This window comes from Moschus berezovskii, chromosome 6, assembly GCF_049115385.1.
Source record: "Moschus berezovskii isolate FMDL1 chromosome 6, NW_MosBer_1.0, whole genome shotgun sequence".
In the NCBI taxonomy this organism is placed as follows: Eukaryota; Metazoa; Chordata; class Mammalia; order Artiodactyla; family Moschidae; genus Moschus; species Moschus berezovskii.
In genome coordinates this window covers 113,990,435-114,015,047 of record NC_142465.1, presented here as the reverse complement: position 1 = coordinate 114,015,047, position 24,613 = coordinate 113,990,435, and the positions used below count along the sequence as shown (strand labels likewise).

At 38.7% G+C, this 24,613-nt stretch overlaps 1 protein-coding gene across 2 annotated transcripts in view; it reads left to right on the top strand.

The window, feature by feature from the left end:
- Nucleotides 1–24,246, top strand: part of DMC1 (DNA meiotic recombinase 1) — a 37,594-nt gene extending 13,348 nt beyond the window's left edge. The window contains exons 7-13 of one of the 2 annotated variants that reach the window (XM_055395865.1): nucleotides 517–589; nucleotides 5,674–5,765; nucleotides 6,147–6,220; nucleotides 6,346–6,460; nucleotides 6,808–6,868; nucleotides 17,439–17,555; nucleotides 24,177–24,246. In XM_055395865.1, the coding sequence (XP_055251840.1) occupies nucleotides 517–589; nucleotides 5,674–5,765; nucleotides 6,147–6,220; nucleotides 6,346–6,460; nucleotides 6,808–6,868; nucleotides 17,439–17,555; nucleotides 24,177–24,246 (602 nt within the window). The remainder of the gene's footprint in view (nucleotides 1–516; nucleotides 590–5,673; nucleotides 5,766–6,146; nucleotides 6,221–6,345; nucleotides 6,461–6,807; nucleotides 6,869–17,438; nucleotides 17,556–24,176) is intronic. The other variant, XM_088836762.1, reaches the window with a different exon arrangement.
- Nucleotides 24,247–24,613: the final 367 nt, after the last annotated feature.

Sequence of the window (24,613 nt, the reverse complement as noted above, 5' to 3'; positions counted from 1 at the left end):
CTGCATATAGGTTTCTCAAGGGGCAGGGTATTCCCATCTCTCTCAGAATTTTGCACAATTTATTGTGATCTACACAGTCAAAGGCTTTGGCATAATCAGTAACGCAGAAATGGATGTTTTTCTGGAACTCTCTTGCTTTTTTGATGATCCAGCGGATGTTGGCAATTTGATCTCTGGTTCCTCTGCCTTTTCTAAAACCAGCTTGAACGTCTGGAAGTTCATGGTTCACGTATTGCTGAAGCCTGGCTTGGAGAATTTTAGGAGAACTAAATTTCATGAATATCTCCCATTGTGAAAGATACTGACATTCTTTGCTGAATTACTGTTATGCTGAAAGAATACTTATAATTTTACCACTGACTATAATATAAAAATATAGCATGCTATTTAGAAACTATTATTTGCTAGTTGGCTAGAGAGTTGCAACCAGAATAAATCCCGTGTTAATTTGTATATCCATTTGTACAGAGTTTATTCACTCTTGTTAATATTAATTAATTTTTAATTGCTTCCTAGTGACAGCTCAACTTCCAGGAGCAGGTGGCTACTCAGGAGGAAAGATTATTTTCATCGATACAGAAAATACTTTGTAACCCTTTTATTTATGCAATTGCAGACATAATAGTGTGATATAGTACTATTACTATAAAAGAGAATTTGTTTGAAATATGTCATTTTTATAACTATCCTGTAAACCAATAATAATGAAAAAAAAAAAACAAGGGCAAACAGTTGCTAGTTGAGTTCTCAAATCACTTGTTTCCTCTTAAATCTTTTTAAGAATTATGTATTTTTTTTGTTGACATAGAGTTGATTTACAATGTCATGTTAGTTTCAGGTATACAGGAAAGTGACCCAGTTATATATATATATGTACGTATATACACACACGTATATTGTTGTGACTGTTTAGTCACTAAGTTGTGTCCAACTCTTGTGACCCCGTGGTTTATAGCCCAGCAGACTCCTCTGCCCATGGGATTTCCCAGGCAAGAATCCTGGAGTGGCTTGCCATTTCCTTCTCCAGGGGATCTTTCCAGCCCAGGGATCAAACCTGCATCTCCCACATTAGCAGGTGGATTCTTTACCACTAAGCTACCAGGGAAGCCCATATACATACATATGTACACACGTGTGTGTGTTAATCACTTAGTTGTGTCCGATTCTTTGTGATTGCATAGACTGTAGCCTGCCAGGCTCCTCTGTCCATGGAGTTCTCCAGGCAAGAATACTGGAGTGGGTAGCCATTTCCTTCTGCAGGGGATTTTCCCACCCAGGGATTGAACCTAGGTCTCCTGTTTTGCAGGCAGATTCTTTACTGTCTGAGCCACCAGGGAAGCCCATATGTATGTGTACACATATATATATATATGTTCTTTTTCAGATTCTTTCCCCTTATAGGTTATCATAAAATACTGAATATAGTTCTCTGTGCTATACAGTAGGCAGTAGGTTCTTATTGGTTATCTGTTTTATATAGTGTATATATGGTAATTCCAAACTCCTAATTTATCCCTTCCCACCACTTTTTCATTTTTGGTAACCATGATTTTGTTTTCTATGATCAAATAATGTTTTATTTAAAAAGATTTCACTTCTCTAAGTGGGTTTGGTATAAAATTAACAAAACAAATACATGAGAGGAAATTATATCTTACTTGTTCTTAATCCTCCTACTTCTCCAAAGATTTAGCTTAATAATTAGAAGATTGTTGACTCATTTAAAGTCATGGTCTCAAATAAAGGAAAGGTCTGAACTGAACAGAAATACGAAAGGAAAAAGAAAAGAACCTTTTTAAGTAACAAAAAGACTTGCAGTTTCGTTGAAGTATTAAGTTATTTCAGAATGCAAGGCTGGAAATGTGGCTGTTAGACATGAAGGGCCTTAAAGCTGGAGGATGGTTGTAAATTGGACACTTTTGCAGTATTCTAGGAAAATAATGAGATTTGATGACTGTACTTGATAGACAAAGGGAAGAAAGGTTTGGGAAACCATTCATAGGTTTGTCTACATACTCAGAGTAATGATGACAGAACTGAGAAAGCTCATGTTTCACAGGAAAAAATGATGTTTCATTTTAATATGTTGAATATGAGGTACAGAAGGACATTCATATGGCAGTTGAAAATGTTGGACTCAGCTTGATATGAGAGCATAACAATAAACTGTGGAACATTCTGAAAGAGATGGGAATCCCAGACCACCTGACCTGCCTCTTGAGAAACCTGTATGCAGGTCAGGAAGCAACAGTTAGAACTGGACATGAAACAACAGACTGGTTCCAAATAGGAAAAGGTGTACATCAAGGTTGTATATTGTCACCTTGCTTATTTAACTTATATGCAGAGTACATCATGAGGAACGCTGGGCTGGAAGAAGCACAAGCTGGAATCAAGATTGCTGGGAGAAATATCAATAACCTCAGATATGCAGATGACACTACCCTTATGGCAGAAAGTGAAGAGGAACTCAAAAGCCTCTTGATGAAAGTGAAAAAGGAGAGTGAAAAGGTTGGCTTGAAGCTCAACATTCAGAAAACAAAGATCATGGCATCTGGTCCCATCACTTCATGGGAAATAGATGGAAAAACAGTGGAAACAGTGTCAGACTTTATTTTTTTGGGCTCCAAAACCACTGCAGATGCTGACTGCAGCCATGAAATTAAAAGACGCTTACTCCTTGGAAAGAAAGTTATGACCAACCTTGATAGTATATTAAAAAGCAGAGACATTACTTTGCCAACCAAGGTCCGTCTAGTCAAGGCAATGGTTTTTCCTGTGGTCATGTATGGATGTGAGAGTTGGACTGTGAAGAAAGCTGATCGCCGAAGAATTGATGCTTTTGAATTGTGGTGTTGGAGAAGACTCTTGAGAGTCCCTTCTACCGCAAGGAGACCCAACCAGTCCATTCTAAGGGAGATCAATACTGGGTGTTCATTGGAAGGACTGATGCTAAAGCTGAAACTGCAATACTTTGGCCACCTCATGCGACGAGTTGACTCACTGGAAAAGACTCTGATGCTGGGAAAGGTTGGGGGCAGGAGGAGAAGGGGACGACGGAGAATGAGATGGCTGGATGGCATCACCGACTCTGTGGACATGAGTTTGAGTGTACTCCGGGAGTTGGTGATGGACAGGGAGGCCTGGCATGCTGTGATTCATGGGGTTGCGGAGAGTCGGACACGACTGAGTGACTGAACTGAACTGAACTGATGTCTAGGAAGAGGGGATAGACAAGAAACCTGGTTGTGGACGCCAAGCATAAGGAAAGTTCCAAAAAGGATTGGGACTTTCCCAGTGGTCCAGTGGTTAAGAATCTGCCTTTCAAGGCAGAGGATGTGGGTTCCATCCCCGGTCAGGGAACTAAGATCCCACATGTCCTGGGGCAACTAAGCCCTCGCCACAACAAAAGAACCTGCCTGCCACAACTAAGACCCCATGAAGCCAAAAAAAAATTTTTTTTAAAGAAGAAAAAGGGTTCCACACAGAGAGAGGATGTAAACTGAGAAAGATTACTGAGATTTGCAATTAAGAGTCCAAGAGACCATTTGCAGTAAAGAAAGATGATGGAAGCTTGTTGCAAATAAACAGTAAGGAATTGAGGTAGTGTGTAATTAACCAATAAATAGAAGAAGAAATAACGATAGTTTGAGGAGCTATCAGGTTTGGAAGACATTACTTTTAGCAATAGGACTGTAGCAAGTGTTGCTCAGCAGGAGTTCAGCTAGTTTCAGAAATAGTTGATTAAATATGGTTCTTTGAGAGGGAGGAGTTGTTCTTTAAGAATATCTGCCACTGTTTGGCAATTTGGATTTTATCCAGAATGGTAGAAACAGCTAAGAGCCAGGTCGACATGTGTAAGAGGGAATGCAGGGGAACAAGGATGTGCAAGGGCCCAAGTGGTATGTTCTCATTCTTTCAGTGTCTCTTACATGTATACTGCTCTATCTTGATATTTTTTTCATGTGCTTATATTTTGCCTGCATAATTATATTTTACACTTACTTATGGCATAAATTTTCTTATGACTCCTTAAATCCTCCATAGTGCCTTGCACTGGTAATTGGTTAATATGCTGATAATTCCATATGCTGATCTGCTAAAAAACATATGTAAATTGGTTTGAACTTCCCTTTAGCGTAAGCCCAACTTTATATTCCTGGTTATATAGTCACCCGGTTTTATAAAAACTGACATAGTGAAAAAATTTGTTTTATCTCTTCCAATTCCTTGTCTTCTTTGACTTGTCTGCCAATAACATCTGAGTATACTCAGCAGCAGTAGAAGATTTTAGTGGCTGTCATTGTAGCTCTGAAGAAAACATATATAGTGCTGTAGGATGACTGGGAAATACTAAAGACAGTTCAACATTTACTGAACTAGTTCCAAGTGTCACAGATAAGGTTATAAATGGTCCTTGCTTTATAGTTACTTATAAGCTTCCCTGGTAGCTCAGCTGGTAAAGAATCCACCTACAATGCAGGAGACCACAGTTCAATCCCTGGGTAGGGAAGATCCCCTGGCGAAGGGATAAGCTGCCCACTCCAGTATTTTGGGGCTTCCCTGGTGGCTCAGATGGTAAAGAAACTGCGTGAATTGCAGGAGACCTGGGTTTGATCCCTGAGTTGGGAAGATTCCCTGGAGGAAGCCATGGCAACCCACTCCAGTATTCTTGCCTGGAGAATCCCCATGGACATAGGAGCCTGGTGGGCTGTAGTCCATGGAGTCACAAAGAGTCAGACATGACTGAGCGACTAAGGACAGCACAGCATAATATGATCAGTATTAACACAAATACTGTAAACAAAGTGAAATGAATCCATGGACATACATTTTATCTAATGTCATTTTAGAAAATATTGGGATCACCAAAGACCTAAAAAGATGTTTATTAATACTCTTTATAGTCTAGATAGATGTAAGTGATTATTAGCATCTTCCAGAATACCTTTCCAGGTACACCGAATTTGTCCCCTCTATGAATTTACTAATTTCAGAATGCTATTACAACTCCTTTAGAAGAAAGTGGATTTTAAACCCGAAATAAATGAGAAACTATATGATGATAATTCCTTTGTGTACCCTTAAAGTGACTTTTTGATCCTTTGTTTCATGTAGTCAAATTTATCATTCATTGGCAACACGTAATTAGTGGTATATTAAACTGTTGCCTGTTGAACAAGTGAGGAACATGAGTGAATTAATTCACTTTGAAGTGACTTGAATTATAATTCAGTGATATTATCTTCATAGAAGAGATCTATTTTTATAGAACTGAGAACAAAAGAAGTTCACAAATCTTAATTTCTGGTTTTTCTCTTATAGCTGATTTGCTGCCTACCCCTGAGTCATTTGCCTAATCTCTGTCAGTGTCCTCATTTGTAAAATGTAATATAGGCCGTAACAACTCACTTCCAAGGTTGTTGTTTAGATTAGATAATTTAATATTTAAATTCATTACTGTCTCATATTTCTATCACTGTTATTACTACCTAATTAAGGCACTTAGGAAAAATAAAGTCTGATATAGATTTTAGGTGATTATTAACATCCTCAGAATACCTATGCAGGTAGAGTGTTTTGCCTCTCACTTACTTAGAGCATTATTGTTTGTAGTTGTTGTCTAAACTTTTTGGAATTGATTTATTGGATCCTTAATCTGGCATATTCCAGCCGTCCAGATCGCCTTCGGGACATTGCTGATCGCTTCAATGTAGACCATAATGCAGTCCTGGACAATGTACTTTATGCACGTGCATATACTAGTAAGAACCCCATGCAATTGAATGTTTAGGCTGTTTTAAGGTTGGCAGCATTGATGTATTATTTGAGTGATACTTTATTTTGACATTATTCTTTTCTCTTTCTATTTTTCTCCAGATTTATTTAGTCAGTCCACAGATTTTATTATCTAAGTCCTTAGACATTGAAATGCTCTCAAATTATTTTTTATTCTATGTCTTTGAAATGAAGAGTAATATTCTTTTGGATAAGGTATCATTTGGTATGTATGCTACCATATTTAATAAAGTCATAATTAAGAAATCCTTCAGGGGCTCTCTTTTGCCAAGTTCCAAGGACATATATAATCTTAGTCTATGCTGCTTCTAGCTTTTATAACATTTTCCCACTGCATTTCCCATCAGGTGAACATCAGATGGAGCTACTTGATTATGTAGCAGCAAAGTTCCATGAAGAAGCTGGCATCTTTAAGCTACTGGTACAAGCTTTTAAATACTGTTCAGTCTGCATCTATTTATCATATTGTCTTTCTTCTGTTGATTCCAGTTCAAATTAACTTCCATTTCCAAATGCATTATTTATTTTTACATTAATTTTGCACAGATCATTGATTCAATAATGGCACTTTTCCGAGTGGATTTCAGTGGTCGTGGGGAGTTGGCTGAACGGCAGCAGAAACTGGCCCAGATGTTGTCACGACTCCAAAAAATCTCAGAAGGTAGATGTTTAAAATAAACGGTGATATCAGAATAGCATCTGTGACTGTTTGCTGGATAAGCTTTGCAGAGAAGCTCAGAATAATGTCAGGTGACAATCTATTTTTGAAAAAATAAAATTTCCTTCATGGGGATACAACACTTTTTTAAAACCAGAAATACTGATTCTAAAACAATAAGGTACCTAAATAATATAACAATAACTTTATGTTAACAGTGAAAAAACAGGAATTCTTGTTTATCAAAGAAATTCATGGCACAGTGTTTCTAAACTCTGAAATCTAAGCAATGAACTTTTAATATTTATATTGCCATTCTCTTAGTTTCTTAATTTTATTTCTTGATGCAGAATATAATGTAGCTGTGTTTGTGACCAATCAAATGACTGCTGACCCAGGAGCAACTATGACGTAAGCCCCAATATTCTGCTTTGTATTTCACAAAAGTTAATATCAAAAGGGTAAGAGTGGGAAAAAAAAGGGTTTAGAGTGTAGAATAGGAAATAATTCCAAAATGATCACTCTTGATATGGGCACATATCTGTCACAAATCATGTTTTGCACAATGCATATTACTTCATAATTGCAAATATCACTTATTTGTTATCCAGATCTATTTGTCTCTACTTCTTTATTAAACAAAGCAATATTTTAACTATTTTCAGAGATATTTGGGGTTCTTTTTTGTCTAAGATTAAAAGGATATTGGAGAACAATAAGAAAAAATCTTGGAAATAAAAAGTATCTTATATACAAGATACATGAATGGTTTCTTACGGGGGAGGGGTGGAGGTGACATTTATTATGTGCAGGAAGTGATGTGGAGACTTCTCTCACCAAAGATACATGAATGGTTTTTGTTGCACCGATAAGCTGTTAGTCTAAAAACAAAAAAACAGGCTCTCTACAGGATATACATGGGATATATTTGTAAGAGGTCCTGTGAGAGAAGTCTCATATTTGAAGAAACAGAATTTCAGGCCGTGCTAATCCATGCTAGAAATATTCATTTTTTGTTGAAGTATTGTGCACATAACATACATATTGATGCCTCTTCTTGAAAGATGGCAGTGAAAGAAAGAAATAGAAAGATAAGTAGAGTAAAAGTAGGCTAGTGAAACAGAGAATTCTAAGAAAGGTTAATTGCCACCATCAAAAATTTTGAGCAGTATGTATCTGGATAAGCAATCAAAATAACGCTGAATCTATGTATTGCCTTTTTTAAAGATCTTTTCAATGACTTTTTATTTATAATAATTTTTAGCCAGAGAAAAGTTGCAAGACTAGAACAATGAATACATAAATAATATCATTTGCCTAGGTTCATCAGTTGTTAACATTTTGTCATATTTTGTCTATGTGTTTGCGTGTGTGCATGTGTATGTAAAATGTATGTACTACATACATACACAGGCTTATTATATATGTATAATATATACATATTATATATGAGTTTTTTTCATGAATTATTGAGAATTATTTGCAGACATCATAACACCTCACTTCTTAAACTTCAGCATATCTCTTCTAAGAAGAAGAACATTCCTGTACATAACTGCAACATAATTAGCACAGTCAGGGTGCTAATTTAATACTGGCGCACTGGTTGTCTAATATACAGTTATATTCAGGTGTCTCCAGTTGTTCCAATAATAGCCTTCGTAGTTTGGCAGGTTTCCTGTTTTGTTTTTGATTCAGGATCAATTAAGGAACATGTATTCCATGTACTTGTCACATCTCTTTGCTGCTGCTGCTGCTAAGTCGCTTCAGTCATGTCCGACTCTATGTGACCTCATAGACGGCAGCCCACCAGGCTCCCCCGTCTCCAGGCAAGAACACAGGAGTAGGTTGCCATTTCCTTGTTTCCGTTAATCAGAACAGCTCCTCAACCTTTGTTTTTCGTGACATTGATGTTTTTTTGTTGCACCATGCGGCACACAGGATCATCAAGCCCATGCTGCCTGCTTTGGGAGCATGTGACATTTTTGAAGAGCATGGGCCAGTTGTTTTTCAGAATGTCTCTCAATGTGGAGTTTATTTTTTTCTCATTATTTAAAACATTAAACACATTTGGCAGGAAAACTATATGAGTGATGTTATGACCTTTTCCATATATCATATCAAGAGGCACACTCCTTTAGTTTGTCCCATTATTACTGATGTTAAGTTTGATCATGTGATTAAGATGGTGTTCACAAGATTTCTCCATTGTAAAAAACCTTTTCCCCTTGGTAATTAATAAGTAATTTCTGGCGTGATACTTTGAGACTTATGTGAGTATCATGTTCTGCACCCACTGATTTTAGCATCTATTGGAGATTCTTTTGTTTTTGATTATTTATTGATTTATTCGCTGCACTGGGTCTTAGTTGAGGCACACAGGATCTTCCATCTTCACTGGGCATGTGAGCTCTTAGTTGCAACATATGGGATCTAGTTCCCTAATCAGAGATCAAACCCAGGCTCCCTGAGTTAAGAGCACAGAGTCCTAGTCACTGGACCACCAGAGAAGTCCCTATTGGAGATTCTTGTTTAAATCAATTATTACTGTGATGGCTGCAATACAAAGTTCTGTTACTTTAAAACTGAGTCAGTATGTCATTTGTTAGCAGATAAATCAATCATTGATATATGTATTAGAAGATATTTGATCAGTTCAGTTCAGTCGCTCAGTCGTGTCCGACTCTCCGCGACCCCATGAATCACAGCACGCCAGGCCTCCCTGTCCATCACCAACTCCCGGAGTACACTCAAACTCATGTCCACAGAGTCGGTGATGCCATCCAGCCATCTCATTCTCCGTTGTCCCCTTCTCCTCCCGCCCCCAACCTTTCCCAGCATCAGAGTCTTTTCCAGTGAGTCAACTCGTCGCATGAGGTGGCCAAAGTATTGCAGTTTCAGCTTTAGCATCAGTCCTTCCAATGAACACCCAGTATCGATCTCCCTTAGAATGGACTGGTTGGGTCTCCTTGCGGTACAAGGGACTCTCAAGAGTCTTCTCCAACACCACAATTCAAAAGCATCAATTCTTCGGCGATCAGCTTTCTTCACAGTCCAACTCTCACATCCATACATGACCACAGGAAAAACCATAGCCTTGACTAGACGGACCTTGGTTGGCAAAGTAATGTCTCTGCTTTTTAATATATTATCTAGGTTGGTCATAACTTTCCTTCCAAGGAGCAACCGTCTTTTAATTTCATGGCTGCAATCAGCATCTGCAGTGATTTTGGAGCCCAAAAAAATAAAGTCTGACACTGTTTCCACTGTTTTTCCATCTATTTCCCATGAAGTGATGGGACCAGATGCCATGATCTTTGTTTTCTGAATGTTGAGCTTCAAGCCAACCTTTTCACTCTCCTCTTTCACTTTCATCAAGAGGCTTTTGAGTTCCTCTTCACTTTCTACCATAAGAGTAGTGTCATCTGCATATCTGAGGTTATTGATATTTCTCCCAGCAATCTTGATTCCAGCTTGTGCTTCTTCCAGCCCAGCGTTCCTCATGATGTACTCTGCATATAAGTTAAATAAGCAAGGTGACAGTATACAGCCTTGACATACTCCTTTTCCTATTTGGAACCAGTCTGTTGTTCCATGTACAGTTCTGCCTTTTGCTTCCTGACCTGCATACAGGTTTCTCAAGAGGCAGGTCAGGTGATCTGGTATTCCCATCTCTTTCAGAATTTTCCACAGTTTATTGTGATCCACACAGGCAAAGGCTTTGGCATAGTCAATGAAGCAGAAATAGATGCTCTTCTGGAACTCTCTTGCTTTTTTGATGATCCAGCGGATGTTGGCAATTTGATCTCTGGTGCCTCTGCCTTTTCTAAAACCTGCTTGAACATCTGGGAGTTCATGGTTCACGTATTGCTGAAGCCTGGCTTGGAGAATTTTGAGCATGAGTTTACTAGCGTGTGAGATGAGTGCAACTGTGCGGTAGTTTGAGCATTCTTTGGCATTGCCTTTCTTTGGGATTGGAATGAAGACTGACCTTTTCCAGTCCTGTGGCCACTGCTGAGTTTTCCAAATTTGCTGGCATATTGAGCGCAGCACTTTCACAGCATCATCTCTCAAGATTTGAAATAGCTCAACTGGAATTCCATCACCTCCACTAGCTTTGTTCGTAGTGATGCTTTCTAAGGCCCACTTGACTTCACATTCCAAAATGTCTGGCTCTAGGTCAGTGATCACGTTATCATGACTATCTTGGTCGTGAAGCTCTTTTTTGTATAGTTCTTCTGTGTATTCTTGCCACCTCTTCTTAATATCTTCTGCTTCTGTTAGGTCCATACCATTTCTGTCCTTTATCGAGCCCATCTTTGCATGAAATGCTTCCTTGGACTCTCTAATTTTCTTGAAGAGATCTCTTGTTTTTCCTATTCTGTTGTTTTCCTCTATTTCTTTGCGTTGATCACTGAGGAACGCTTTCTTATCTCTCCTTGCTATTCTTTGGAACTCTGCATTCAGATGCTTATATCTTTCCTTTTCTCCTTTGCTTTTCGCTTCTCTTCTTTTCCCAGCTATTTGCAAGGCCTCCTCAGACAGCCATTTTGCTTTTTTGCATTTCTTTTCCATGGGGATGGTCTTGGTCCCTGTCTCCTGTACAATGTCACGAACCTCCGTCCAGAGTTCATCAGGCACTCTATCTATCAGATCTAGTCCCTTAAATCTATTCCTCACTTCCACTGTATAATCATAAGAGATTTGATTTAGGTCATATCTGAATGGTCGAGTGGTTTTCCCTACTTTCTTCAGTTTCAGTCTGAATTTGGCAATAAGGAGTTCATGATCTGAGCCACAGTCAGCTCCTGGTCTTGTTTTTGCTAACTGTATACAGCTTCTCCATCTTTGGCTGCAAAGAATATAATCAATCTGATTTCGGTGTTGACCATCTGGTGATGTCCATGTGTAGAGTCTTCTCTTGTGTTGTTGGAAGAGGGTGTTTGCTATGACCAGTGCGTTATCTTGACAAAACTCTACTAGCCTTTGCCCTGTATCATTCCGTGCTCCAAGGCCAAATTTGCCTGTTACTCCAGGTGTTTCTTGACTTCCTACTTTTGCATTCCAGTCCCCTATAATGAAAAGGACATCTTTTTTGGGTGTTAGTTCTAAAAGGTCTTGTAGGTCTTCATAGAACTTTTCAACTTCGGCTTCTTCAGCATTACTGGTTGGGGCATAGGCCTGGATTACTGTAATATTGAACGGTTTGCCTTGGAAACGAACAGAAATCATTCTGTCGTTTTTAAGATTGCATCCAAGTACTGCATTTCGGACTCTTTTGTTGACCATGATGGCTACTCCATTTCTTCTAAGAGATTCCTGCCCACAGTAGATATAATGGTATTGAGTTAAATTCACCCATTCCAGTCCATTTTAATTCACTGATTCCTAGAATGTCTATGTTCACTCTTGCCATCTCCTGTTTGACCACTTCCAATTTGCCTTGATTCATGGACCTAACATTCCAGGTTCCTATGCAATATTGCTCTTTATAGTCTCGGACCTTGCTTCTATCATCGGTCACATCCACAACTGGGTATTGGTTTTGCTTTCCCTCCATCCCTTCATTCCTTCTAGAGTTACTTCTCCACTGATCTCCAGTAGCATACTGGGCACCTACCGACCTGGGGAATTCCTCATTCAGTATCCTATCAGTTTGCCCTTTGATACTGTTCATGGGGTTCTCAAGGCATGACGCCGGGTTGAGGGGGAGGGGCTGGCATCTCTCGCGTAAATTCTGAAAATTGTTCTGAAATGAATGTATCTCTCTTTAGGCATTTTCTGAACTCATCCTAAGAGTATTGCTGCATCTTTTGCAGTTTGATATAGCTCTCACTTTTCAGTACCATTTTATGAATATTTTCTACTTAATTACAAGAGATTCCAACGTGAAAAGCTTTAACTACACGAAAGGTTTTAAGCAAATTTTTTTTTTTTTCGGTTTGGTCATTTTCTTTGGCCTCACCTTGAGGCATGCCGGGTCTTGGCTGCCTAACAAGGGACTGAACCTGAGCCCCCTGCAGGGGATGTGTGGAGTCCTAACCACTGGACCACCAGGAAAGTCCAAGCACGTTAAAATGACTGGGGAGGGAGAAATAATTTATTCATTCAATATATATTTATTGAAAATATACTATGTAACAAGATTCTGGGAATTCACTAGTGAACAAACGAGACTGTGTGCCTTGCCTCCTTAGGGAAAAACAAAATACATGATGTCCATTTAATTTAAAAGTCTTGATAGGTCATGCAGAGTCTGTAGTCCTTGAGTGGTTAGGGCAATCTCTGTTTTATGTGGTGTCTTTCATACACAGGACATGAAGTACTTCACAAAAGGAATAATTTTAAGCTGAAGAGAAATGGAAGATTTTTAAGGCTCACTTTAAAAAGAGAAAATGACTCATTGGCTCAGAAGGAGGAAGTGGGTTGCATTCAGATAAAACAGTACAAGTTAAAGAGCAATGTTCTTTCTTCAGGTGTTGGGAGGGAACATTGAAGAGGCCAAAACTGTCGATCTAGAGTTAGAAGGCAAAAGAAGTCTGTGGAAATTAGGTCAGATAGGATTCTTTTTCTTATATTTGTAAAAAGTTTCAAAGAGAATCAAATCATTTTGAATTGACTCCAGTAAGAGAAAAATAGAGAGGTGATGGAAAGGAAATAATTGAAGAGTCAGAGAGCAGAGGAGATTTGTAATGAAGGAAGCTAGATAAAGAGCCAAAGAAAGTAACAAAGGCTAGTATTTTTGCTTGGTGAATCTGCTTTGAAATAGCATCTCCTCCACCTCGCCAGGTTATACAGAAACAAGTTTCACTATAAATGCATGTGCTGTAGAGCACATAAATTGCCACAACTAAATTAAAAAACAGATTTTAAACTAAAGAATTCCAAATGCTATTAGAATACTTTCCATAAAGAAAATATCTTTGTTTCTCAGCATTAAGGAACTCCAAGCTGCAGCTCTCCTGGAGCCTGTCAGAGAAATATCACTATAATTGGTATGAGTCCCCAAGTACACTGACAATAATTGAGGCTTATATCCCATGCATTATACTCGATGGCACTTCGTATTAAAAAGGAACAAAATTATAGAGGCAAGGAGCTGCCATATGATACAGTAGAACAGTAATTCCTAGATAAGGCTCACAGATACAGACTTTAGGACTAGAATGATCCAGTTGATAAAGGCCTGGAAATAGTCAAAGTATCAGCCTGTGAAGCTCCATACCACAGCAAATAATCAGATAAGCAACAAATAAGACCTTGATGTCCTCCTACTTCATTTGTGTATTTGTTTCCCTAAAACAAAAAGTCATCTTAGAATGTTTGTAGTGCTGTAAATGTGCAGTTTATTCTTTAAGGATGTCACTTACTGATTCTACATCATTAGTATAAATGATTGAGGGCAGGAGGAGAAGGGGACGACAGAGGATGAGATGTGGATGGCATCACCAACTCAATGGACATGGGGTTGGGTGGACTCCGGGAGTTGGTGATGAACAGGGAGGCCTAGCATGCTGCGGTTCATGGGGTCGCAAGGAGTCGGACACGACTGAAGGACTGAACTGAAGAGGCAATATGATAGAGAAAAAACAGTAAGCCAAGATCATTAGCATGCTGACCTTGGCAACATTTAAATTATTTGAATTTTACTTTCCTCTCCCTCAAAATTAAGAGCACTTTTATTTATTGGTTGCTTACCATGTGCCAAATGCTTTCACTTACCAGCTCATATAATTCTCATATCACCCCTTCAAAGTTCACCTACTGTGCTATGGTTAGTCCCTCAGTCATGTCTGACTCTTTGTGACCCCGTGGACTGTGACCCGCCAGGCTCCTCTGTCCATGGGGGTTTTCCAGGCAAGAATATTGGAGTGGGTTGCCATGCCCTCCCCCAGGGGATCTTCCCAACCCAGGGATCAAACCCAGGTCTTCCGCACTGCAGACGGATTCTTTACTGTCTGAGCCACCAGGGAAGCCCAAGAATACTAGAGTGGGTAGCCTATCCCTTCTCCAGGGAATCCTCCCAACCCGGGAATTGAACCAGGGTCTCCTGCATTATAGGTAGATTCTTTACCAGCTGAGCTACCAAGGAAGCCCTAGTTCGCCTCCTAGACTTCCCTATTCTATGAAGCCAGTCTCAGAATATTGACACATTTGTCCCCATTGCACCACCCAAAACCCAGAATTCTGTCTTCAAAGGTTTTTTAAATGTGTAGATTTTTCTGCATAGTTTGAGAGGAAATAGTGGGTGGGGTTATTTAACAAAACTTCTTATACATACTGTATTTTTTAAAGCCATCCCCCCCTTTTTTTTTGCCAAAATTCCGCTCTTTTGGCAGTACTCTTCTTTATCTTCCTCTAATCTCAAAACATCCTTGTCACTTTTGGACATGTTCACTCAGTCTCTCAATGGACCCCTTCTAAAAAATTCCATCTTTAAGCTTGCCCCTTAGCAAGTCAAAAGTACCAGGAGTACCAATTTTCTCTCACGTTTGCCCTTGCCCGGACCCCTCAAGGTCTCCACTCCAGCCAGTATTTGAGGTAGACACTGTTGTTATTCATAATTTATAAAGGAGGAAACCAAGGCTTAGAGTGCCTACTTGGTCAATCACACAGTTAAAAAGCAGGAGCCAGAATTTAAACCCAGGTATCTAACTGCAACACTGATGCTTTTTTAGCCTCACTGTGCTATTTTTCCTATTTCACCCCAGAAAAATACCACCTGCCCTGCTGCTGCTGCTGCTAAGTCACTTCAGTCATGTCCTACTCTGTGTGACCCCATAGACGGAAGCCCACCAGGCTCCCCCATCCCTGGGATTCTCCAGGCAAGAACACTGGAGTCGGTTGCTATTTCCTTCTCCAATGTGTGAAAGTGAAAAGTGAAACTGAAGTTGTTCAGTCGTGTTCAACCCTTAGCGACCCCAAGGACTGCAGCCTACCGGGCTCCTCCATCCATGGGATTTTCTAGGCAAGAGTACTGGAGTGGCTTGCCATTGCCTTCTCCAACCTGCCCTACCATCACCATAATCTTATGCTCCCTGCACCCTGATTTGAGGTTGAAAGATCAGGAGATTCTTTGTCTTGCCGTCAACAATATAACATGCTGTATCCTGTTCAACCAGAGCAGGATAAATGAAACAATTTTTCTTGGACTCTCTATTCCTAATATCTACCCCTGCCTCTTCCTCCTTCTCATCATATTCCCCATCCCCTGAGAAAGGGAGAAAAGAAGAAAAGATAATATAGAAGAAGGGGAAATAAGAGAATAAGCTAAAGGAAGGATGTGGGTGGCTTTCTGAAGCTGTTTTTACTTGGTCAGAAATAGAAGTAAATTAAAGCCCTCTGAATGAATGTGGAATGATATTATACCTTCTTGCACTTTACCTCAAGACATGTTTATAATTGCTAGAACACTCGAGAAGTTCAAGGAAACTTGAAGAAAAATTTCTTAATTTACATGTCACTGAGCGAGTGACTCTTTTAACAGAATCATTTAGTTAAATAATAATAGTCTCCATTTATTGAGTGTCTTTTGTGTGCCGAGATTACTGGAAGGGTAAAGCTAATGCTTTATAAATGATCTAGCACTGTTTCTGGCATGTAGTTGGCTCCTCATGAGTTGTATTAAATACATCTTGAATCTTCACAACCGCCCTAAAAAGTAAGAGGCTTTTTTGGTTCTCATTTTACAGTTAAAGAAACAAATTCATAAAGGTAAATAATTAGCCCAAGGTAACATAGATAGTGAGTCAGGATTAGGAAAGCAGATAATAATTTCAGTTACTGGGTTACTGCCTTATCTAAATTATTTCATTTTATTCTTACAACTACTGTACCAGTTATGTACAGTTATTATTCTCCATTTAAAATCAAGAAACAGACATTGAGAATGAATAACAGGTTTCCTGAAGTCATATGGCTGGCTGGTAAGCCAAAATTTGAACTCAGGTCTAACTCTAAATCTCTTATGCCACATAGAACATTAAAGCTGTATATGCCAGGGAAATATTAGCGTGCTGTCACTTGATAGGCTTTGGAAGGATATGTCCATCACCCTGTTGAGTTGGCCAGAGTTCAGGGCCCTTACCCTTACAGAAGATTGATTTGGTCATCTACTGAGAACAAATCCATTTCTTAGGGGCAGACTCACATTAATCACATTTATGAGACTCAGTGAAAGATCAGAGGGCCAGTTTACTGATAAAGAAAAATGTAACTTCATTTGAGGTTCTTATGACCAGGGTATTCTCTCTGTGGGCAGACCTACAGACCTTGAATTCTGTAGGCAGAATCCAAATTTTAATCCAAAATTATTTACTAAATATGGAATCCCAACAAAGGGAAATAATTAGATGAGCTAGAAGAGTGTCTGCCACAGAGTAAGGACTCAATAAATCTTGGTTGTTACTATTATTGTTAATACCTGTCCATGCCAGAGCAGGAAGGAACTATGAATCTCCTAAACTTACATGAAAATTTTTGTATGTGTACATTTGTGCATTTTTCTGGGGAAGAGTTTATATCTTTTATTAAATTATTAAAGTGTTGTTAACTTACAAGAAAAATCAAGAGTCATAAATTCCCCATGAAATTCTACACAGAATCCTGAACACTTTGATGGAACAAGTAAAATTTGAATTGGTTTGATATTCTCTAGAGCTAAGGCTATTTATTGTGCTGTGTTGCACTTTGTTTTAAATAAGTATAACCTCTTACATTATGAGTTATTTTTAGGACATTTTCTCCCCATGTTATCTTTCCTATGTGATTTCTTAGCACTTTTGCAGATCGTATCATTTATTTCCCATTTAGTTCATTCAAAATCATCTCTCTTTGGAAATGAGTGTTTGTCCCCTAGTATCTCTTTTTGGGTATTTCTTATTTATCCCTTGCCATTCTCCATAGAAAGTTGCCTTGTAATCACAGGTATTTTTGTATATAGTTCATATGATGAAACCTGAAAAATGTTCTGTTAATTCAGTTTTCAAGCAGACCCCAAAAAACCCATTGGGGGACACATTCTGGCTCACGCTTCAACAACAAGAATAAGCTTGCGAAAAGGAAGAGGAGAGCTGAGAATTGCCAAGATTTATGACAGGTAAATATTTTTTTATTCTTAATTAGATTCTTATGCATATAATGTTATATAGAATTACTTCTCCAGAGAGGCTATAATTATTCCAAGGGCAGACCCTACATGCTTGAATTTCCTTCTCAAAAAGTATTAAATTCATTGGGAAGTCCCTAATATGTACTAGGTTCTAGGGATTCGGGGATTTTGTTGATAAATAGGCTTGGTCCCTGACCTTCCAAATCTTACAGTAAAGCTAGGTAATGAAATAATTGATTTCCACTTTAAGTGAAGTAAATGCAGGAAAAGTACACCATGTTATAGGGATGTTCTTCTTTCTGCTAGTTTTCTTTTCAGGTTTCAGTTGAAACAGCACTTCCTCATGGAACTTTTCCCTGACTCTTACAGTCTAGGCTAATACTCTATGTTACACCTTATATTCTTTCACAGTACTTAATTATTTAATTAATAGTTATAAGCTTAGATTTTACCAGTAGTAAACCTAAAGCGATTTGAATTGAGGAGGCATTGCTCACCCCTTCCTGAGCATTGCTGCTGACCCTTCTCTGTGGACCTCCCCCATTTTTGCCTATCTGTTGTGTTATCTCTGAAGGGTTGGCAGGGGAGGGGACCTTTACACTTCCTGCAACTGTTCCTCAGTAGACATACCTTTGACTGGGTCTGGAAAGGCTGAGCTGGAAGGAGCAGCCCTTGGTTCTGAGCATTTGTTTCAGCCCTGAGGCTGGTGGGCATGGGGCTGCTGTTGGAGCTGGGCTTCAACATCTAGGATGCTGTCGCCCAGCTGGTAGGGTTGCTGGGCTTCAGGACTCCAGCTCCAGCTCTTGCCCCTCTCTGACCTGAGAGAACTCCTTGAGCCCCTGAAGCCAATAAACGGAGCCCCTAAAGCCAATCTTTAGAGTGAGAAAACTAATATTTCGGCCACTTAGAGATGAACTGCAAAACAAGAGCCTGGCGTGGGGCTGGGTCTAGAGATTTTTATGGAATTTTTCAAGATTTGCAAGTATGTAGCATGGAAGGAGACTGGGGCTTTTGTTGTTGAAAAGCAACAACCTGTCATTTCCTGTAATGTTTGCATAGTACATCTTATCCCTCTCCTGTCTCTCCCTGCAAAGATGGTGCTGGAATGTTCTGGAGGGTCATGTCACCTTCAGCTTCTCCTATGGAGACTGAAGCCATTGGGGTTTTCTGTCCAAATTCAAAAGGAGTCATACATGAGTATGTATGTATATGCATATGAGTTGATGTGCATATATTTTTGTTGTTGTTCAGTTGCTAAGTCATGTACCAATCTTTGTGACCACATGGACTGTAGCACCCCAGGCTTCTCTGTCTTCCACTGTCTCCTGGAGTTTGCTCAAATTCATGTCCATTGAGTCATATTCATGTCCATTGAGTCATATTCATGTCCATTGCTATCTCACCATCTCATCCTCTGCTGCCGCCTTGTCCTTTTGTCTTCAGTCTTTCCCAGTATCAGGTTCTTTTCCAGTGAGTCAGCTCTTCACATGTATGTACATATGTACATGCATGTGTTTTATATATATATACATACACACACATATATATCATGGGCTTCCCTGATAACTCAATTGGAAAAGAATCTGCCTGTAGTGCAGGAGACCCCGGTTCGATTCCTGGGTCGGGAAGATCCCCTGGAGAAGGGAAAGGCTACCTACTCCAGTATTCTTGGGCTTCCCTGCTGGCTTAGCTGGTAAAGAATCTGCCTGCAATATGGAAGACCTGGGTTCGATCCCTGGGTTGGGAAGATCCCTTGGTGAAGGGAAAGGCTACCCACTCCAGTATTCTGGCCTGGAGAATTCCATGGATTATATAGTCCATGGGGTCACAAAGAGTTGGACACAACTGTGTGACTTTTACTTTCATGTATATAATATATGAATATATTGCAAATATATGAATAAACTTTGACAAGGTAATTGATGTACATGGTAAAAAAAAATAAAATCAAACAGTACAAGAAAACAGTTACAAGCTTAGTGGGTTTTTACAGAGAAGCGTATTACACTTCAGCTGTTCTCCATTCTGGGGACAGAGCAGTGAACCAAACGAAAAGACAAGGCTCTGCCTTTATGAAGCTTACATTCCATTGGTAATGATTTATGTATATCATCCCCACTAGACAGTAAATACCCTGAGGACAGGGACACTATTCTCTTGCTTACCACTGTATTCTTAGTGCCTCAGATATAACAGAGGCACAATATTTGTGACTGACTGATTAGCCAGTCTTGGGCAACAAGATAAAGATTTGTAATAACTCTTAACCCTAAGGAGGAAAAAATCAGCCAAAAGAAATGAGCTCTTAATCTGGTTTTGCCTATGAATCATAGTACTTATTATGTATTATAATTAAAAATATTAAATATTAAGTAATCAGTTCCCCTATCTATCTGGGTTTTTTTTTTTTTTTTTGGCTGCACTGTGTCTTCATGGCTGCACACGGGCTTTCTCTAGTTGCAGCAAGCAGGGGCTACTCTTTGTCATGGTGCTCTGGCTCCTCATGTGGTGAGGAGCTCTCTTGTATGTGGGATCTCTTGTAGTGGAGCTCAGCCTCTAGGGCACTCGAGCTTCAGGAGCTGCGGCTCATCGGCTCTAGAGCATGGGCTCAGAAGTTGTGGTGCACGGGCTTAGTTGCTCTGTGGCATGAATAGTCCCAGACTCGGGATTGAACTCTTGTCCCCTGTATTGGCAGGTGGATTTTTATCCACTGCACCACCAGGGAAGTCCCTCTATCTGGTTTTTATTCAGACCATTTCACTTTTCATCACTGGTCCTCATAGAGTATGATACATATGCAAGTGCTATATTTTGTGGAGCTTCAGCAATCTCTAGAAATTTGTTACAAATGAACTTTGTCGAATTAAGTGGAGAGTAGGATTGTTTCATCTTTTTACTAAAATTTCTTGGTCTATATCTTGGACAGATTGCTGTGCTTAGAACTTTCCCAACTATTTTTTGCTCTGAATTGTAATCAGCCAATTACATGTACATCTCCCTCACTACAATGATTGAGTCTGGTTCACTAATGTCCCAAGCATTTAGCATGGTACTTGGCATCTAGCAAGAGCTCAATAACTATTTGTTGAATTAAAAAATGAATGAACTCTGTCTACAGGTTCAATCATTTGTATATTTTATCAAATCTTCTAAACTTTTAAGAATAAATAACCCCTGTGGTTTTTACAGTCCTAAGAGAACTCTAGGGTTCTGCAGACTCAACAAAGGATAATTAAAATTATCATAGAAGTTAATTATGTCAAATATCCATAAGTTTGAATAAAAATAGCAAAACCAGATCAGAACTTAAAATGTCAAAATAGTTTTCTGTGCAGCTTGTACTTCCTTCTTTATTATTCCTAAAGATTTCTCACAAAGAGTTCTCCTTGGCTTTAGAAAAAGCATTTTGATAGAGAAGATCATGAAGCTAAAAATGATAGCTAACACTTACTAGCTAACACTTACTGAGTGGGTTCTATGTGCTAGGCCTTGTGCCAAATGGAGATTCAGTTCAGTTCAGTTCAGTTCAGTCGCTCAGTCGTGTCCGAGAAAAATTATCTCCATTTACACATGAGGAAGGGCTTCCCTGGTAGCTCAGTGGTAGAGAACCCGCCTGCCAATGCAGGAGACAGAGGTTTGATCCCTGGGTTGGGAAGGTCTCCTGGAGAAGGAAATGGCAACCTACTCCCAATATTCTTGTCTGTGAAATCCCATGGACAGAGAAGCCTGGCTAGCTACAGTCCATGGATTCCCAAAAGAGTTGGACACAGTGACTAAACAACAATAACAACACATGAGAAAACCAAGGTCCCAGGTAGTTAGGTTACCATTGCCCCTCTAGAGGCTATTTTAAACATAAATGCCAGAATAATCCTTTATAACACCAAGCCAGGTCATATCTATTCTCTGTTTAAAACCCTCCAGTGGCTCCCCATCTTGAGTCAGGATAAAAACCCATCTCTCCACTGCTTTACAGAGCACTACATGAATGGCCCTGTTCTTAATTCATGCTAGAAATGGAATACCCCCATTTCTGCCTCACAGGCCTCTATGAAGTCCTTTATAATCTATGAAACCTTTCCCGAGTAACCTAGCCTGCATAACTTCTTCTTTCCTTAGAGTTCTGTAACATATACTGACTTTAAGGAACTTAGCTTACTTTGCATACTTGTTATATCGTAGTTCACCTTTTAGGCTTCTTGAGAGTAATGCACGTATCCATTCTAAGTCACTTCAGTCATGTCCAACTCTTTACAACCCCATTGACTGTAGCCTCCTAGGCTCCTCTGTCCTTGGGATTCTCCAGGCAACAATACTAGAGTGGATTGCCATTTCCTTCTCCATCTTGAGAGTAAAGGCTGTCTCAATTTTATAAATTCTGTGGGGTCTAGGACTTGCTAAAGTCTGATTTTCAAAGAGTTAAAAAAATTAAAAACATCGCTTTCTGTAAATCAACAAAAGATGGACATGTGTTAAAGATTTTCTTCATCTCAGTTAATGAAGAAACCACTCATTTAAAGGATAATTTGAGGAACAGAGATTTATGTAATTGGTCAGTTCAATGAAGAAATAAATTTGCTAACAGATGCAAAACTGGTTAATATCCTACCAGGCAATAAGTTATAACATTTGAAGTTGTCTTTTCTACTGGAGAGAAACCTATTGTTTCTCTACACAGTGAAATTCATTTCTATTGTTATAGACTGGCATCATAAGAATAATTTTCACTGCTATCGGTTTTCTACAAATAAATCTCTACTCCTGTAGAGCTGTAAAATAAAATGTAAAATTTAAAAGAGCATGTAATGGGGGGGTAAAAAAATAAAGAGCTTCTAATCATGACTTGTACAAATATAAAATGTCAAAGATCATATTTAACTCAGTAAGTCATGCAGAAACCAGTAAGATTTTATAACCAGATCAAAGGAAAAGTCAAATTAACACACAGATGTAGTCATATAAGTAATTCTGAAATGAATTCTAAATTGATAAAAATGGGTCAGTATCCATAGGACAATAATCAATTGCATTCCTCTTCACATAATTTACATTTCTATGGACAAGAATAATTTGTATTACTCATAGTTTTCTGCAGCTCATGGAGTTGTAAAATAGCTCAAAGACAACGAAAACCATGGAATCCTCATAGATTTGTATAACCTAGAAGGATGTGTTAGGCAAACTATTTTTCCACTGAAGGTACTCAGTAATCTTTTAGTTCATTTCAAAGTCTTTCACGGTTTTTCCCTTCATTAGTCATGGAAAGATGCACACGGATATATTTTATTATTTTTAAAAAATTTTATTGAAGTATTGGTGATTGACAGTATTACATTAATTTTTGCTGTAAAAGTGATTCAGGTATACATATATATGTATTCTTTTTCATATTCATTTCCATCATAGTTCATCACAGGATATTGAATATAGTTCCCTGTGCTATGAGGAAGAACTTTGTTGTTTATCCATTCTAGATATAATAGTTTGCATCTGTTAATCCCAAACTTTCAATCCTTCCCTTCCCCACCTGCCTTTGCAGCCACAAGCTGTTCTTTCTGTGGGTATGTTTACCCGTGTCTTATTTTAGTTTCCACATATAAGTGATATCATGGTGTTTGTCTTTCTCTTTTTGATTTACTTTGCTTAGTGTGATGGTCTCTAAATCCACCCATGTTGCTGCAAATGGCATTTATTTTTTTATGTGAGTAATATTCCAATGTGTGTATATATATGACATAAACATATATATACACACACATATATACATTCATTTGTCAATAGCCTTTGGGTTGTTTCCATGTCTAGACTATCGTAAATAATGCTGCCATGAACGTAGAGGTGCATGTCTCTTTTTGAATTATGGTATTGTCTGGATATATGCCTGGGATTGGGATTACACGATCATATGGCAACTCTGTTTTTTAGTTTTTCAAGGAACCTCCAGAAAACAAAGGAACCTCCATACTGTTTTCCATAGTGACTGTACCAATTTACATTCCCACCAACAATGTAGGAGGGAACCCTTTTCTCCAAATCCCCTCCAGCATTTGTTATTTGTAGATTTTTTAATGATGGACATTTCAACCACTGTGAGGTGGTACCTCAATGTAGTTTTGATTTGCATTTCTTTGATAATTAGCGATGATGAGCATCTTTTCATGTGCCTATTGGTCATATCTATATGTCTTCTTTGGAGAAATGTCTATTTAGGTCTCCTGCCCATTTTTCAGTTGGGTTGTTTTTTGTTATTGAGCTGTATGAGGTACATACCATTTAGAATCAGTAAACCTCTCTTTAGAGGTTCTATTCTCTTCTGCAGAATGTCTGATAGTGCACTCTAAGAATACCCAGTTATCCCTGTTGCCTATTTCCAAGTTTAGGGTAATTTTTCTTGACATCCAGAACCTTAGAAGTTATTATTTAGAAATTATTCTATAAATGTTTGTGACAGTTGATAATACTTGTAGATAAAGTTTGCAATCCACATTTAGCTGTACCAACTCACATGTCTCAGACTTGGACTAATAGGAATATGATGCCTGTGACATGAATACAGTATTTATAGCAATAGAGCTTTTTATAAATGTCTGTTCCCTTGTATTCTGTTAGCCCTGAGATGCCTGAAAATGAAGCCACCTTCGCAATAACTGCTGGAGGAATTGGGGATGCCAAGGAGTAGGTGGCGAATTGATGCAGATTGCTTCTTAGTGCTTATTAGGAGCTGAAGAAATGGAAAAGCAGTCTTAAATTTCAGATCTTGAAGTAAGAGTTTGGGTTTTTTTCATGTGTTACTAATGGAAAGCCAGCAAAAGAGATTTAACTCATATTTATTTTAAAAGTCTCTGATTTATAATAACTATACATTATATGTCAGTTCAGGAATATAAATATATATATGAATGAATAAACGTTTTGAGAATTAGTTAGGGAGGGATTACCTCACTTTAGCTTTCCAAAGTGAGCCACTAAGCAGATGGAAAGTCTAAGAGCTCAGAAATGTCCCCTTCTCCTGCAGCTTCTCCATGAACACAGAAGTGAATAAACTT